At 40.0% G+C, this 13,655-nt stretch overlaps 1 protein-coding gene across 2 annotated transcripts in view; it reads left to right on the top strand.

Moving 5' to 3' along the window:
• The window catches only part of tnfrsf21 (tumor necrosis factor receptor superfamily, member 21), a 41,453-nt gene extending 28,570 nt beyond the window's left edge, over window positions 1–12,883 (top strand). For both annotated transcript variants that reach the window (XM_044049251.1, XM_044049249.1), the window contains exons 5-6: window positions 8,435–8,702; window positions 10,608–12,883. In XM_044049251.1, coding sequence (XP_043905186.1) covers window positions 8,435–8,702; window positions 10,608–10,837 — 498 coding nt within the window. In that variant the 3' untranslated portion in view covers window positions 10,838–12,883. The remainder of the gene's footprint in view (window positions 1–8,434; window positions 8,703–10,607) is intronic.
• Window positions 12,884–13,655: the final 772 nt, after the last annotated feature.

The following is a 13,655-nucleotide window of genomic DNA, read 5'->3' as shown; positions in this document are numbered from 1 at the left end:
CGTCGTTTTCTAAGAACACACACACACACACACACACACACGCATAAATGTTTTGGATCTTTCATCACCATCCACTTTCATTCTTTTTTTTTTCCATCTAACTTGTCAGAGATTCATATCTAGTTATTGCTCTTGAACGCTCTCCTCAAGGTCACTGTTGTCTATGAGAAACTTTATACACCTAACCTGTAACTGCAGATAGACATGAGTTCACTGGCTCGATTATGTTCAGCAGCAACATTTAGAAAAATGTATCATCAGGAAGTGGTTCTACTAAAAGGATTCGCAAATGTTCACATTATGTATAATAATAAAATAATTAGAGGTGAAACAATTAATCGATTATTAACCAATTAAAAATTAATCGACAGCTATTTTGACAATCGATACATTGGTTTGAAGCTTTTTTCATTTTGGTTTGTGGACAAAACAAGACATTTGAGAACATCATCATTTCCAGGTTTGACAATCACCGATCAACATTTTTTAATGATATTTATGGCCAACCGATTAATCGTGTAAATAATCGACAGATTAATGGGTTATGAAAAAAATCGTTAGTTGCCGCTGTAAAAATAATGTTTCCATTCACTGTTTTTAAGCAACTATTGGATGTTGGTTTACAGAGATACAGAGAAGTAGGTGGCACAGGATAGAAGACGGATACAATCTACATTTCCTGTCAAAGTCTTTGCAGTTTAGACAAAGAGCAATGTCACCTTCAGGGTTAGTGCCACACAGTCGATGTTTTGTTCAGGTCTCACTCGCCTTTTAATTTGGCCTTTCACCACAGTTTAATTATCAGCAAATGATCCCCAACAACTGGTTGGTCTGACAGGATGTTGTTGTAGATAAGATAGCAGATAATACAACATTGTTGTGCACAACACAAAGGCATTTCTATAAAGAAAAGATTATCATAGGTCAGCGCAGAAGAACTTGACTGGCCTTCAGTTAACCCTGAATTTGGAAAGCTGGTGGATGGTGGAGTGGAGACAACATTTAACCGTCACAATTACTTTGACGCTGTTAAATTAGGTCAATTAAATTTAGTCCTTCCTCGACGGACTTTTATTCTATGGATCTCGTCTGTTCCTTTTTAGTAGCGTCTGATTCCTTTCATCAAACTGTAGAAACATCACAATGCCCATCAAGTTATTGAGCCAGACAAACCAGAGGTTTCATAACAGCAACAATATGGTAATTGTATGGTTATTGTTTTGTAATAGAGAAGTAATGTTGACATAATGTCATATTTATATGTATATATATATATATATATATATATATATATATATATACAGTATATATATATATATATATATATATATATATACAGTATATATATATATATATATGTATATATATTTATATATATATATATATATATATATATATATATATATATATATATGTGTGTATATCATGAAGTAATACCTATGTGTGAGGAGGGAAGCTTTGTTGTCATTATATGTGGCATGCAATCAAAGTGCAGGTGCTGCCCATTTGTGCTTTGAAAAACAGAATCTAACATTAGCATTGGATACACTGCAAAAAAATGTCTCCTCTAAAAAGACAGAAAATATAACCACAATTAGGGGAAAATGACTTGAAGAAAATGGCAAAAAAAATACCTTGAAACAAATCAAATGATCAGCCATAATAAGTAAATAAGTCCAAAAAAGTGTGTGATTAGATAAATACACTGAATTCAATTCAATTGCACTAGTAAATTTTTTCATGTTTTGCAGTGTACAACACTTAAAAAACATAAAACAAAGAAGAAGAAGAAAGAAGGGATAAAACATAAAAAAGTGACATGGGATTACTGGCGATTGCACATAAGTAGCAATAAATGCAGTGGCTAGCGTTGTTGCCACTCAGAAAGAAAGTTACCTCTGGGTGGGGAGGAATGGGGATTGGGTTAATTGGACACTAAATTGTCCATTGTTGTGAAATGAATAGTTGTTTGTCTCTGTATGTTGGTCCTGACGACCTCTCCAGGGTGTAGTGTCAGCTGGATAACGTGGTAGAAATGGATGGATAGAGGTTACACTGATAGTAACCTGTATTAACTGTCAGTACCATGCTATTACCTCAATATAACTTTGGAAATTATGGAAATACTGTAATATTATCCTCTTATTAGCACACCATTACTAATGCATTAGAAATAAGATGCTACTAAAATAATACAACCTCCCTATTACAAAACATAGTGCCAAACCATTATCATAGTGTTACTTGTTATTGTACTGTAATGTAAAGTCTTTCCAAAACTTCAGAACAGGTCAAGGTCACTGTTTCATGACTCGTTTCACAGCAGCTCGTTGGAGCACTTGATGAGAAACTTGTCAGTGCGTCATACGTTACATAAGAGCCCTATATGACACTGAGTGATGGACACACAGTGGGGGGGGGTGTCCACAGTATCGCCGTGATTGCCACCCAGTGAGCCTCAGCTGTGTGAGTGACGTTTATATTTATACGTCAGCCGCTGCTGTGTTGGAACCAGACAGACGAGCGACGGCGGGGATTTCAACCTCTCTGCTTGTTCACTCTTAACTCTTAACCGCAGAGGAAGTGACAAAACGCAATCAAGATATGACCTCAATTGAATAAATTGCCACAATTAAAGTTGTAGATGCTTAGTCACTTCACTTAGTCACTGGAAAATGCTTTATAATTATAATATAAAATGATTATAATTATATGCAAAAGAAAAAAAAACTATACTCAATCACCTTCTCATACGACGTCATGTCGCTGAATGTGATTCACTTAATAACGTAACCCTATCAACTCATAAAACAAAGGGAAAAAACACAACAGTACCTGACAGTCTGTACTTGGGGAAACAAAAGTAATAATAATGGGCGAAAATCAGCAGGAATAAAAAGAAGAGAAAAATAAATAACGATAATAAATAAAGCAATTAAACTAATAGAATAAGGGGATGCACCGATGAAGGACACAACAAACTATTATGTATACGTAGATACAGTGAAAACAACTAAAAGGTAAACAATTACATAAATGCAGCTCAGTTAAAAGCCAGACTAAAATGCTAGCCCTTTATTGATTAATTGCTACTCAGTTTGCTTTCTAAAATAATTGTTTTAACCTGTTTTTACCGTTTTAACCTGAAAGCAAAAATGTCAGTCCATGCACGGCATTAAAAAACAAAATAGTAACATATCAAAGTTCAGATAAAGCAATGGTAAATATCTCTTCTGACATTGTCAACCAGCCAGGAAAATGACCTGCCATTATACTAAATTAAAATGATAAAAAAAAATTTCCTGTCTGAAATACACAAACACACACAGACACACTTTAGTGGAGACCAAAGCTTGACCTGAACTTCTGCAATTAGGTTAAAAAACAACAACAACAAACATAAAACTAGTAAAACACAGCAATAGAAACAAAATATAATAGAAAAATAAAATGAATTGCACCCATTAAAACAATAATACAACTGGGATTAAAAGCCAAAGTGAATAAATAGCTCTTAAGCGTCAACTTAATTCTCTAAATAACTCTAAATCTCAGCATTTGCTTTACATGCACTTTAATGTAGACGAGTGATGTTGGATATAGAGCCGTTGCTGTTCCTGTCCCAGGTCATCAGAACATCACAATAGTTCAGTTAAGAGCAGCCGTGCTCGATAAGCCTCCTGTGAGTGGCTAATGGATGCATCGTGTCAGACTGGAGCAGATGGAGCGATCCTCCAGAGGGAGGTGAGTTAAAAAAAAAACACATTAAATTAGGGGGAAGACGGTGCACCTTTTTTTCCTGCCCTTCTGTTTTTTTGTCTCGCAATCCACACGGAAAGGATCCGGGAATATTTGCAGAGTTGTGTTGAAAATGTCAAACGGGGTCAGCACTGAAGCAGACGCCTGCCTTCGAATGACCTTTAATGGCTGTTAAACAGAGTCCAGGATAATAATGGGTCTAGAGAAACAGACCATAAGTCTCTCTTAGTCTGTTCTACTCTGTGTTTCCTGAACACATAATGAGTCTTGTCAGTCTTGACAATACAACATAAAGATAGAATTGTAAAAAAAATCAATTCCAAGGTAAGAATTACACCCAGCCGAAAGTTTAAGACAGTTAAAACATTTAAGAGATGATTTAAGTGATTTAACAGGCTCATATTGAATGGGTACCACACTAGTACTATTAATGAGAAGTGTGGAAAACTCAAGGATGGATTTGTTTTAGTAAACGACGATGAGGTAAAACAGAAAGTAAGAGTTGACTGCACATTTCATTCACAGCTGACAGTCGTGACTGATAAGAACCAATCACGGTGTGAATGCGGGTGACAAAGTGAAATCGAGCGTTTTCAGGTCACTGAAATGTCAGGCTAGTGTGGAGCAGAGCAGATTATCGATGTGCATGAAGCCCGACGTCATTTTTAAACATGCAAGCTTCTCTATCACTCTTTTGTTTTTCGCATAGCGTTGTCCACATGTGTCCTTGTCTGTTCCGTGTCTTTTTTTTTGCTCTTTCAGAGAAATGATTTAAGTCTGTATTACCTGTCTGAATCCAGGCTTGTTTGGTGTCCATCATCTGAAAGCGGAGGCAGGGAAAAACCAAACATGGCACTGGTCTGAGGGCAACCAGTCAGCCAGTCCTCCTTCTCATAGCAGCTCCTGGAGAAAGAACGAGGGTAATTCCTCCCTCTGTCTTTCCTTCGCTGCTTTATGGCGATGTTCAGCTGGTCCGAGTTCTATAAGCCGAAGCTTTTCTTAGCTAGCACAACTTGCACAGAAGCCAACTTGCGATCTCCCGCTCCCGAATTTGGAAAAAAAGAATTCCAACATGTAAGTCTATGGGGCACCTGGGCAAAATGAAATCGCCCTAAGGGGGCTCTTTATGTTTTCCCTGCAGTGGACTGGTGACCTGTCCAGGGTGTGACCCCGCCTTTCACCCTAGTAGACGATAAATGGATGTATGATATAGTCTGACACAATCTTGTTATTATTATGCGTTTCATACATTTCAAATGGAAAATGTATTCCAGTGACACAGATCTGTCATCTCCTCTCCTCATGTGCCCTCTTCCCTCCACTGTGCAAAGTAAATGCAAGAAAACTTGCAACAGACACTTTTCCCCTTCCGGCCACAATCGTGCACAGTCACATGCAATTCTACCCTAATTGGGTGTTAATGACTCAGGTCCCATTAGACGGCTTTCAGTCGCCTCCATAACGAGCCCCATGTGATGGTTAAATGAAAACCACATCCATCGCTTTGTGGGCAGAAAAGACCCAGACTTTTCCCAGAAACGGCACTGATTCTATTAAAGTTAACTCACAGTGATGATGTGCGTCTGGTTGTGAGCGTGTTTGACGTTAAGTAGACTATTCAGTGCAGTCTGGGAAGAAAGATCTCGCTGCAGATCTACTTCAGGGGTGAGGGCTGAACGTGCCATGACATCATGGAGTCTCTTCACAGTGGGATTGGGCTGAGTAAGTTTCTCTTGTTATTAATGGCTCATCAGTGAGGGAGGGGTTACAGGCGGGTGAGATTCTTTCCTGGAACCTTTTTGATCTAATTAATGAAAGTTTTCCCAGTGTGTGTTTCAGTCCCCAGTGCCCTTCACCCTACAGCAGTCTGCCAACGCTGTACGTGTGTGTGTACGTCGCATGAGAGCTGGTGTGCTCAGTGTGTATTGTGTGTGTGTACTTGCATTTGTTACCTCTCTAGGATAAACACTTACCTTGTCAGGAGCAGTAGTCCTCATGGAGACCAAAACCTGGTCCTCAGAATTGGGGCAGGACCTCAATTCTGAGGACCAGGTTAAGTTTAGGGCTAAGATTTGTTAAAGTTAACCTGTTATGATTAAAGTCAGGGACCTTTCATACACCCACCCCTCACTCATCGACCATCCGATTAACAAATATCAAACATAAAACTGAGACAAGGAGTTGAGAAAAACTGATGAAAAACCAGAACTCAGCAGGAATGAATGGAAAATAAACATGTAAATATAACAAATAAAAAAAAATGAAATAGATGAATACATAGTTGATTGATAAGTGATAGGGATACTGTAACTACTTTTTCCATTATTAAAACAAGTTTTCAGATTTTTCAGCTTCTTAATGTATCGCATAACAAATACATTATTAAAAGTGAATCATTATGGTTTGTGGGCAAAACAAGACATTTGAGAATTCCAGGTTTGGAACATTTTCTGACATTTTACGGACAAAACAGTTTTCCCGATTAATCGAGTGAATAATCGACAGATAAATCGATTAGCCCTAAACCAATATTTATAATATCCTACCATAATAAAACCACTGTATTATGCTGATTTCAAACTGACCCTTTCACTGTGTGTCTCTATCTCTTTCACACACACACACACACTGAGGCAGGTTTTTCCTGGATGTGCTGCTCTCTTCTTCCTCAGCAGCTCAGGTTATCGGTTTAAAGATATCAGACTGGAGGGACGTGACAGTGGGCAGATAATGTCCGTCACAACTTGCACCCCGTTTGTCTGCGTCAGTTAAAGCCATGGTTCTCAAACTGTGTTAAGTGAACCACCAGTGGTACGCGAAATTCCTCTGGTGGTACATTGAGGAAATTCAGAAATACTGTTCTACTGTATTTGATCAGAGTGGAACTAGGAACCAGAGTGTGGACTCATTCTCTACTCAAGAAGACCTGAATTTGAGACCATTTACTCCTTAGGAAAATGTTCAATGGTTTGCAACTAGTGTCCCCTGGTGGCCATTTTCAGTGAATACATGTTGAGTCACTTCCTCATTGGCTTCACATTCCAGACTCAGAGACTACATCCATTTTTTATGTACAGTCTGTGTGAAACACAATGAAGCTGGGAAAATATATCTGGTTATTATTTATCCAAGTCAACATGTAAACATAATAACAATCTACCTGACATTGTAGATTCATATTGTGAAATCCATGGTCAAAAAAAAGAGGTCAATTTTTAATAAACAACAGCTTCTTGTACCAAAATGGTTGAGAACCAGTTATTGTAGAATGTGTCAAACCTCTGCCACAAAAGATGAATATCAGATTCTTTTTTGTACTCACTTATCCACAGACTTCCTGTCTCTAAAGGCTGCTAAATTCATCCCCTCTCTCCCGGGGCTGAGTTTTTGTTTTCTGCATCTGCTCTCCTAAACATTGTCCCTGTCACATCTGCTGCTCTGCGAAAGTTGCAGCTGCAAGCGACTGCGCGCGTACGTGAGACACACACGCGGCGTGTTTGTTCTGTAAGAATCACTCTGCGGCGCCGTGACCCAGACGTTATGATAGAGAGAAAGAAAACACAAGAGAAAGAACACAGCGGGGATTGTTCTGTGTCCTGTTGGAGGTCAGACATCTATCAGGACCCAAATCAACCAGAAAATCAAAAAAAAAAAAAAGAATGTTCCTGACGGCTTTGTCAATTTTTAAGATCACTCTCGCTTCTGCTCAGTTTTTCATTTAGAATATAAATGAAGTGACGCCTTTGCTGCTGTGACCTTTAGGCGCGGGTGGAGTCACACTGAGAATAACAAGGCATGGTCTTCAAACCAGTCGCTACCAGTTCAAACCGCAGGTTTACTGCTGCACCAGAGGGGCGCAGAGAGAGAGAGAGACTGAACATTACATTTTTACTCAGAAACAGGACAGGCTGAATAAAAAAAGATGGAATATGGGAACATGGGGCTGGGAGGGGGGCAGTGGTAGACAATGGTAGTGATAGAGAGAAAGAGTATAAGGCCAAAAAAGAAAATATAAGCAGTCAAATAAGACACAGGCCATGAACTTAAAGAAATAATGAGCTTGATCATTATTTGTTTATGACCTGAATATAAAGTGATATACAGTGTTAATATTGCCATGGCTGTTGGGGGTGGTCTTTATTTTTTTGCAGTGTATTTGGTGGTGGTTTTGGGGTGGTTGTTAGTTTAATTTATGTGTTCTCGGAGGAGGGGGTCCATGGGCACATCCTCGTAAACCCTTTGTACGGCTGACTCAGCAAATAGAATATCAAAACAGATAAATGCGACCGATCCTGAGACACCATTTATACTCCAATTTTGTCTTTTTTTTAACATCTGTCCATCCCAAACGTTGTCTCTGTCACTACGCTACATACCCCTGTGCATCTTTTGCGTACGGACGTTACACAGTACTTACTCTAGAGGGCAGTGCAGAGTGCTAAGTTGCAGGCATCAACAGAAATGGCGACCGTTGAAGAGGTTATTTCCACAACATCTGGCAGAGATGCTCTACGAAACAGTCCTTGGTTTTTCTGACTGATTGGACTATTGACTCCACGCTGCCCCCACAATTCACCCTGGTTTTACTTTGTTTCATCCGTTACTGTAAGCTCTCCCGCGACGTGCACAGCTGTAAATTCTCACTCCTCCCAAATCGCTCTGTTTCCACCTACAGTTTGACATCAACCAGCTGATGACCTCGGTGAATGTAAGCCAAAGCCTCAGTCCCGCCCACAAGGTGCCGGGGTCGCCCGCCAGCAACAGCAGCCACGGCAGCAGTGGCGGTGGTAGCGTGGGGGCCTCCAGCGGTGTGGGTGTGGAGCAGTCGCCAGTGGACCGCAGCAAAGGTTTCTTCCCCGACGAATCGGAACCTCTCTTGCGCTGCGACTCCACCTCCAGCAAAGACTCCGGCCTCAGCAGGAACGGCTCCTTCATTACCAAAGGTAAGAGGTCATGCAGGGAGCAGGCAGTCGTTTTGTTTACAGCTGGTGACAGCTTTCCTGGGGCTAATGCTAGAAGAGTGCAGCCAACAGTTGAATTAAGTGATAATTGGACCTGAAACAATTAATCGATTATTAATCAATTACTAAATTAATCGACAACTATTTTGATAATCGTTTGAAGCTTTTTTCATAATTAAAACAAGATTTCCGATTGTTTAAGCTTCTCAAATGTGAATATTTTCTTCATTTCCTTGATCTGGATAACAAAGAAATCATTAAAAGTTTATCATTTTGGTTTGTGGACAAAACAAGACATTTGAGAGCGTCATTATTTCCAGGTTTGACGAACACTGATCAACATCTTTTAAGGTTTTTTTATGGACCAAACGATTCATCGAGAAAATAATTGACAGATTCATCGATTATGAAAATAAGCATTAGTTGAAGCTCTTGCATATTTTCAGAGAATGAGTGTATGGGTCTCTGTGTTAATATATTTATATGTTGTTCTTAATATCACATTCATAATGTTGTATTAATAAATGAAACACTGTATAAAAAATACAGGTCATTCTGTGTAAAATACCTGTGGGAACAGAGAAGATGACACGGGGAAAATGTGTTTTGTGTTTGTCATTTGATTCAAACTCTCACAATACACACCAATGGGTTTCATTGGCAGGTCCACTGCATTTCGTCTTCATCTGACTTGGACACACGTCTTCTCCCACTCATCTCTCGTTTCTTATCAGTGGAGCAGATAACACATGTTTTAAATGCCACAGGTGTCACCCGTATTTGTTTATGCCTCATCAGTTACTCATCTAAACGTTTCCTATCTTGATTAAAGCTGAAATGTAAAACTTTTTTTTGGCTTCAACTTGTCAGAGCTCATGTCACTGAGCAAACTAAAGCATTTCACAGACTTGAAACTAAAAACTGTGATTAGAGCAGCTTCAAATTGATGGTATAATTAGGATTTTATGAATACGTTACTGATACCAATTCTCCTTATAGATACTTGTCGATGTACTTATTGACATTTGGCGTGAAGGATGTTTGAATACAGAGGTGTAATTGACTATTGAGTCAGTGTCTGCAGAAGTTACCAAAAGTATTTAGCAGCAAATTGTAGAATTAAGTGGAACAACTACTAAAAGACAATGTAAACACTTCTGATCGATATCAGTTTACCTTGAAAGTCCAAGTTTTCCCTTAATGAAAACTGACTGGAAGTATATACTGTATATTTTTGCTTATATTAAAGCAGAAGTAAGTGACACTGTGAATATAGTCAAATGAGAACTGTGTCCTCCAGCTCACCAGCAGAGGGCGTTTGCAAACATGCTGCGCTGTCTCACATTTATGGTTTTTTGTGTGTGTTAAGTGTTTTGTGGGTTTGCTGGTGTTTACATTTACTTCCAACTACAATTTTACACATGATAGAATTCACCTCAGTTTTGCCAAATTTAGCAAAGCACAACGTCACATGTCATCACCTGATTTCAGCACCATCGTCACTGTAAGGAAAAGGGAAAAATTTGGTGAACTGGACTAGAATTTTTTGATAATCGATATTGATTCATTCATTTTCTAGGGCCAACAGCCATTCACTCTCACATTCACGCCTGCAGTTAATTTAGAGTGACTACTTAATTGGACTGTGGGAGGAAGCTAGAGCACCAGTAATGGGTGACCTGGGAGAACAGGAAACAGTGCTAGTTACGTCAAATATTTTACCTACATGTTGATAGTGGTATAGTCTGTCCAGACACTCATTGACCTTCTTCTTTTAACTTCGGGTCACGACATTGGATGGTCTGCCTCCATCCTGCTCTTTCCCTTGACCAATGACGCACTGGTATCAATTGAATAACAGTTTTTCTTCACTGTCTCCCTCTCCAGAGAAAAAAGACACCGTGCTGCGGCAGGTGCGCCTGGACCCGTGTGACCTGCAGCCCATCTTTGACGACATGCTGCACATCCTTAACCCAGAAGAGCTGCACGTGATCGAGGAGATCCCGGACGCCGAGGACAAGCTGGATCGCCTCTTTGAGATCGCGGGAGTAAAGAGTCAGGAGGCCAGTCAGACGCTGCTGGACTCGGTCTACAGCCACCTCCCCGACCTGTTATAGTGGAGGACGGAGGAGACAGTCAGTACAGGATATTATCCAAGTAGCAGAGATTAATCAGATCTGGTGTTGTTCAGAATTAGCTTGGGGTTGATACTAGACCTGGCAGGGGCTGTTGTGTTATTTTGTCACGTGAGCATTAAGGGGCTACTCCCTTCAGTGACTTTTTCAACTGTTTACTGGAAGTTTTTTTTTCCTATTTACCCTCCGATCTCCCTCCTTTGTGTGGTCTGTGTCTCCTCCAGAACCCCTCCATCCTCCGCCACGATACAGGGTCAACTATCAGTACAGTGAAAACACTATGAGGTGATACTTTATTCACTTTCTTTAACTATGCTCAGCCTTGTTAAAGGTGGTGTTATACATGTATTATACACCTGAGAAGGACCTGTAAACGCCATTAAACACACACTTAAGCACTTTCTTAATCTAAACTGGACGACGCCGCCATCTTACAAGGTTGTTTTTTTTTTCTTCAACACAATTTCAGTGTTACAAAGGGAAACAAGTAACATGGCAGTCATCACTAAGTGACTACAGAGACAATAAGCTATAGCTCTACACGACACTGGTATGAAGCTTTGGTTTTCAAAGTTCTTATGAACCGCATTCACGAGTATTTTGTCTGGGTGTGAACTGACCCATAAATCATGTGCCTGACCTTGTTGTCCCCAGTCTCACCCCATTCTTTCTTCTCACTTTTTTTTACTTCCTTCTCTTGCTCTGCCTTGAACCTGAACAGATCATACAGTATGCGGGTTGTCTTGTAAACACTCTGCCAGACCAACAGGTGGCAGCATCAGATAAGGGAGCCGACCTGCTGCTTTGCATCCATAGCCGTACATCAGAAACAATAATTTGACACAAATGACAAATGAGTAAAGCCAGTATTAGTGTAATACTAGAGTAATATTTGCTATAGTATATGCTATGATATATTGCTTGGCTTTGAACTGTTTGCTTTTGGACTAAAAAGACTTAAGCCGGACTTTTAAAATACATGTAAACATGTTAGTCCTGAAATTGTACTAAATAGAATTTGGATTCAAACGTACAGAAGAGGGTGTATACTGTATGTCACCTCTGTTGCATAGTGGAAGGGGAGCTAGGGTTCATTCAATAATGATGCCCCATCAGTGGTTGTATTCTGGGGAAAGGACATTAGTCCAATAGAACGTTTGTAGCTCTACTTAACTGTGCATGGAAACGTACTAACTGTTTGACTCAGAATTCTGCAGATTGATAACAAATTTAAGGAAAAAAAACAACGTCATGTGTTTAATCTGCTTTTAAGACGTGCACTAAACTCTAATTCCCCTGAGATTGTGCAGAGGGGCTGTACGTGTGAACGCAAACACAAGTTGCTTCTTCTCTCCTAGTATCTTCTTGTTCCTTCGGCTTCTCCCTTTAGGGGTCGCCACAGCGGATCATCTGCTTTCATCCTTTCTCTGTTACATGTCCTTCTGTGGTCCTCCTCTTTTCTTTTTATTCTCCCATCCTAGCACGATTTCCCTTAAATATCGAAATTTAGGTTGTGTGAAAACGCAGCAGACCGGACTCTGGATAATCCACAGCAAGCAAATGGGCAAGTGTTGTACCTCATGCATCCTCAAAGGAGCCTGGAGGATCCAGGCGAGGGGGCGGAGCCTCATTTGAACTTTGAAACATCCTCCAGAGATGACCCTGCTGCTGTGAATTAATCTCACACACACAATGTCCTGCTGCGTTCATTATGTGAATGGTGGGTAATGTCTGGACCCTCGGTTCATGTTTAAAAACAGCTTCAGTGATTGTCGATCCGTCCTTATTTTAAGTTTTGAAGACGGCCACAGCTTATGATTGAAATCACTTTCACGCACAGCGCATGGAGACCCCTCATCCTGTCTCTCCAACTCGTTCTTAACTCTTCAGGTTTATCCTTGCCGTCTTTTCTTCTACAAGCACATTCTGTGCCCGCTCTCCCTGCACACGTCAACAAATGTATCGTCGGAAATGAATGAAATGACCTTTAATTGTGTGACTGTTGGTGTAGTAAAATTGAACACAAGATTTTTGGGTTGTTGTGTTTTTTCAAGCAGATGTATGTAGTTCACATTAAAATGTAATGATGAATTGTTTTTCTAAAGGAGAGGCAGACGTGTATAGTGTGTGTCCTTTCTGTAATTCTGACATACTAACATTTCTGTTGTAACTTTTTTCTACATTTATTTCGATTTTTATTCTTTGTATTGTAGCATCTCTTTGTTGGCATTTGTCTTATATTTTTTTTTTATGGCATGTTCCGTCGGGCATTCAGATGTATCCCTGCTTGGCATTACAAGATGACCTGGCTGGGATGTAATATATGCATACTCTATACTCTACTTGAAGTCTACTTGTGGTACTTGATTTCAGTCAGGACGTACAATTAAATTCCTTCCACGTTTGACATTCTTGAAATAAGCTCCACCCAAAAAAGAAACAACAAAAAAACAAACAAAGCCCATCAAGGTCCGCAGATGATTTTGCAGGTTTCACAAGAGCAGAAAATGTCAGACTCTTGTTTTCAGAAAGCCACTTGCCGTGAAAGCTGTACCCTGGTGCTAGAAGTGAACTCTCACTGGTTACCTGACACAGGGGGACGCAACCCTGGACTCAAAGACTATTTTTAAGTATTCCAGACTGAATGAAGAGGAGTGAAGGCGGTGCTGCTGTGGACTGTCGATACTGATAGTGATGATGAGGGTGTGAAGTGAAGGTGTGAGCTTTTTTGTTTTCTACTGGAAGTCTGAGACGATGATGATGATGAGAGATGCAAATGTGGCAGGAGAGTGGATGAGTT

Source organism: Solea senegalensis, linkage group LG17 (assembly GCF_019176455.1).
Source record: "Solea senegalensis isolate Sse05_10M linkage group LG17, IFAPA_SoseM_1, whole genome shotgun sequence".
Taxonomy (NCBI): Eukaryota; Metazoa; Chordata; class Actinopteri; order Pleuronectiformes; family Soleidae; genus Solea; species Solea senegalensis.
The sequence above is the reverse complement of the archived record's forward strand: the minus strand, read 5'-3'. Positions and strand labels throughout refer to the sequence as shown.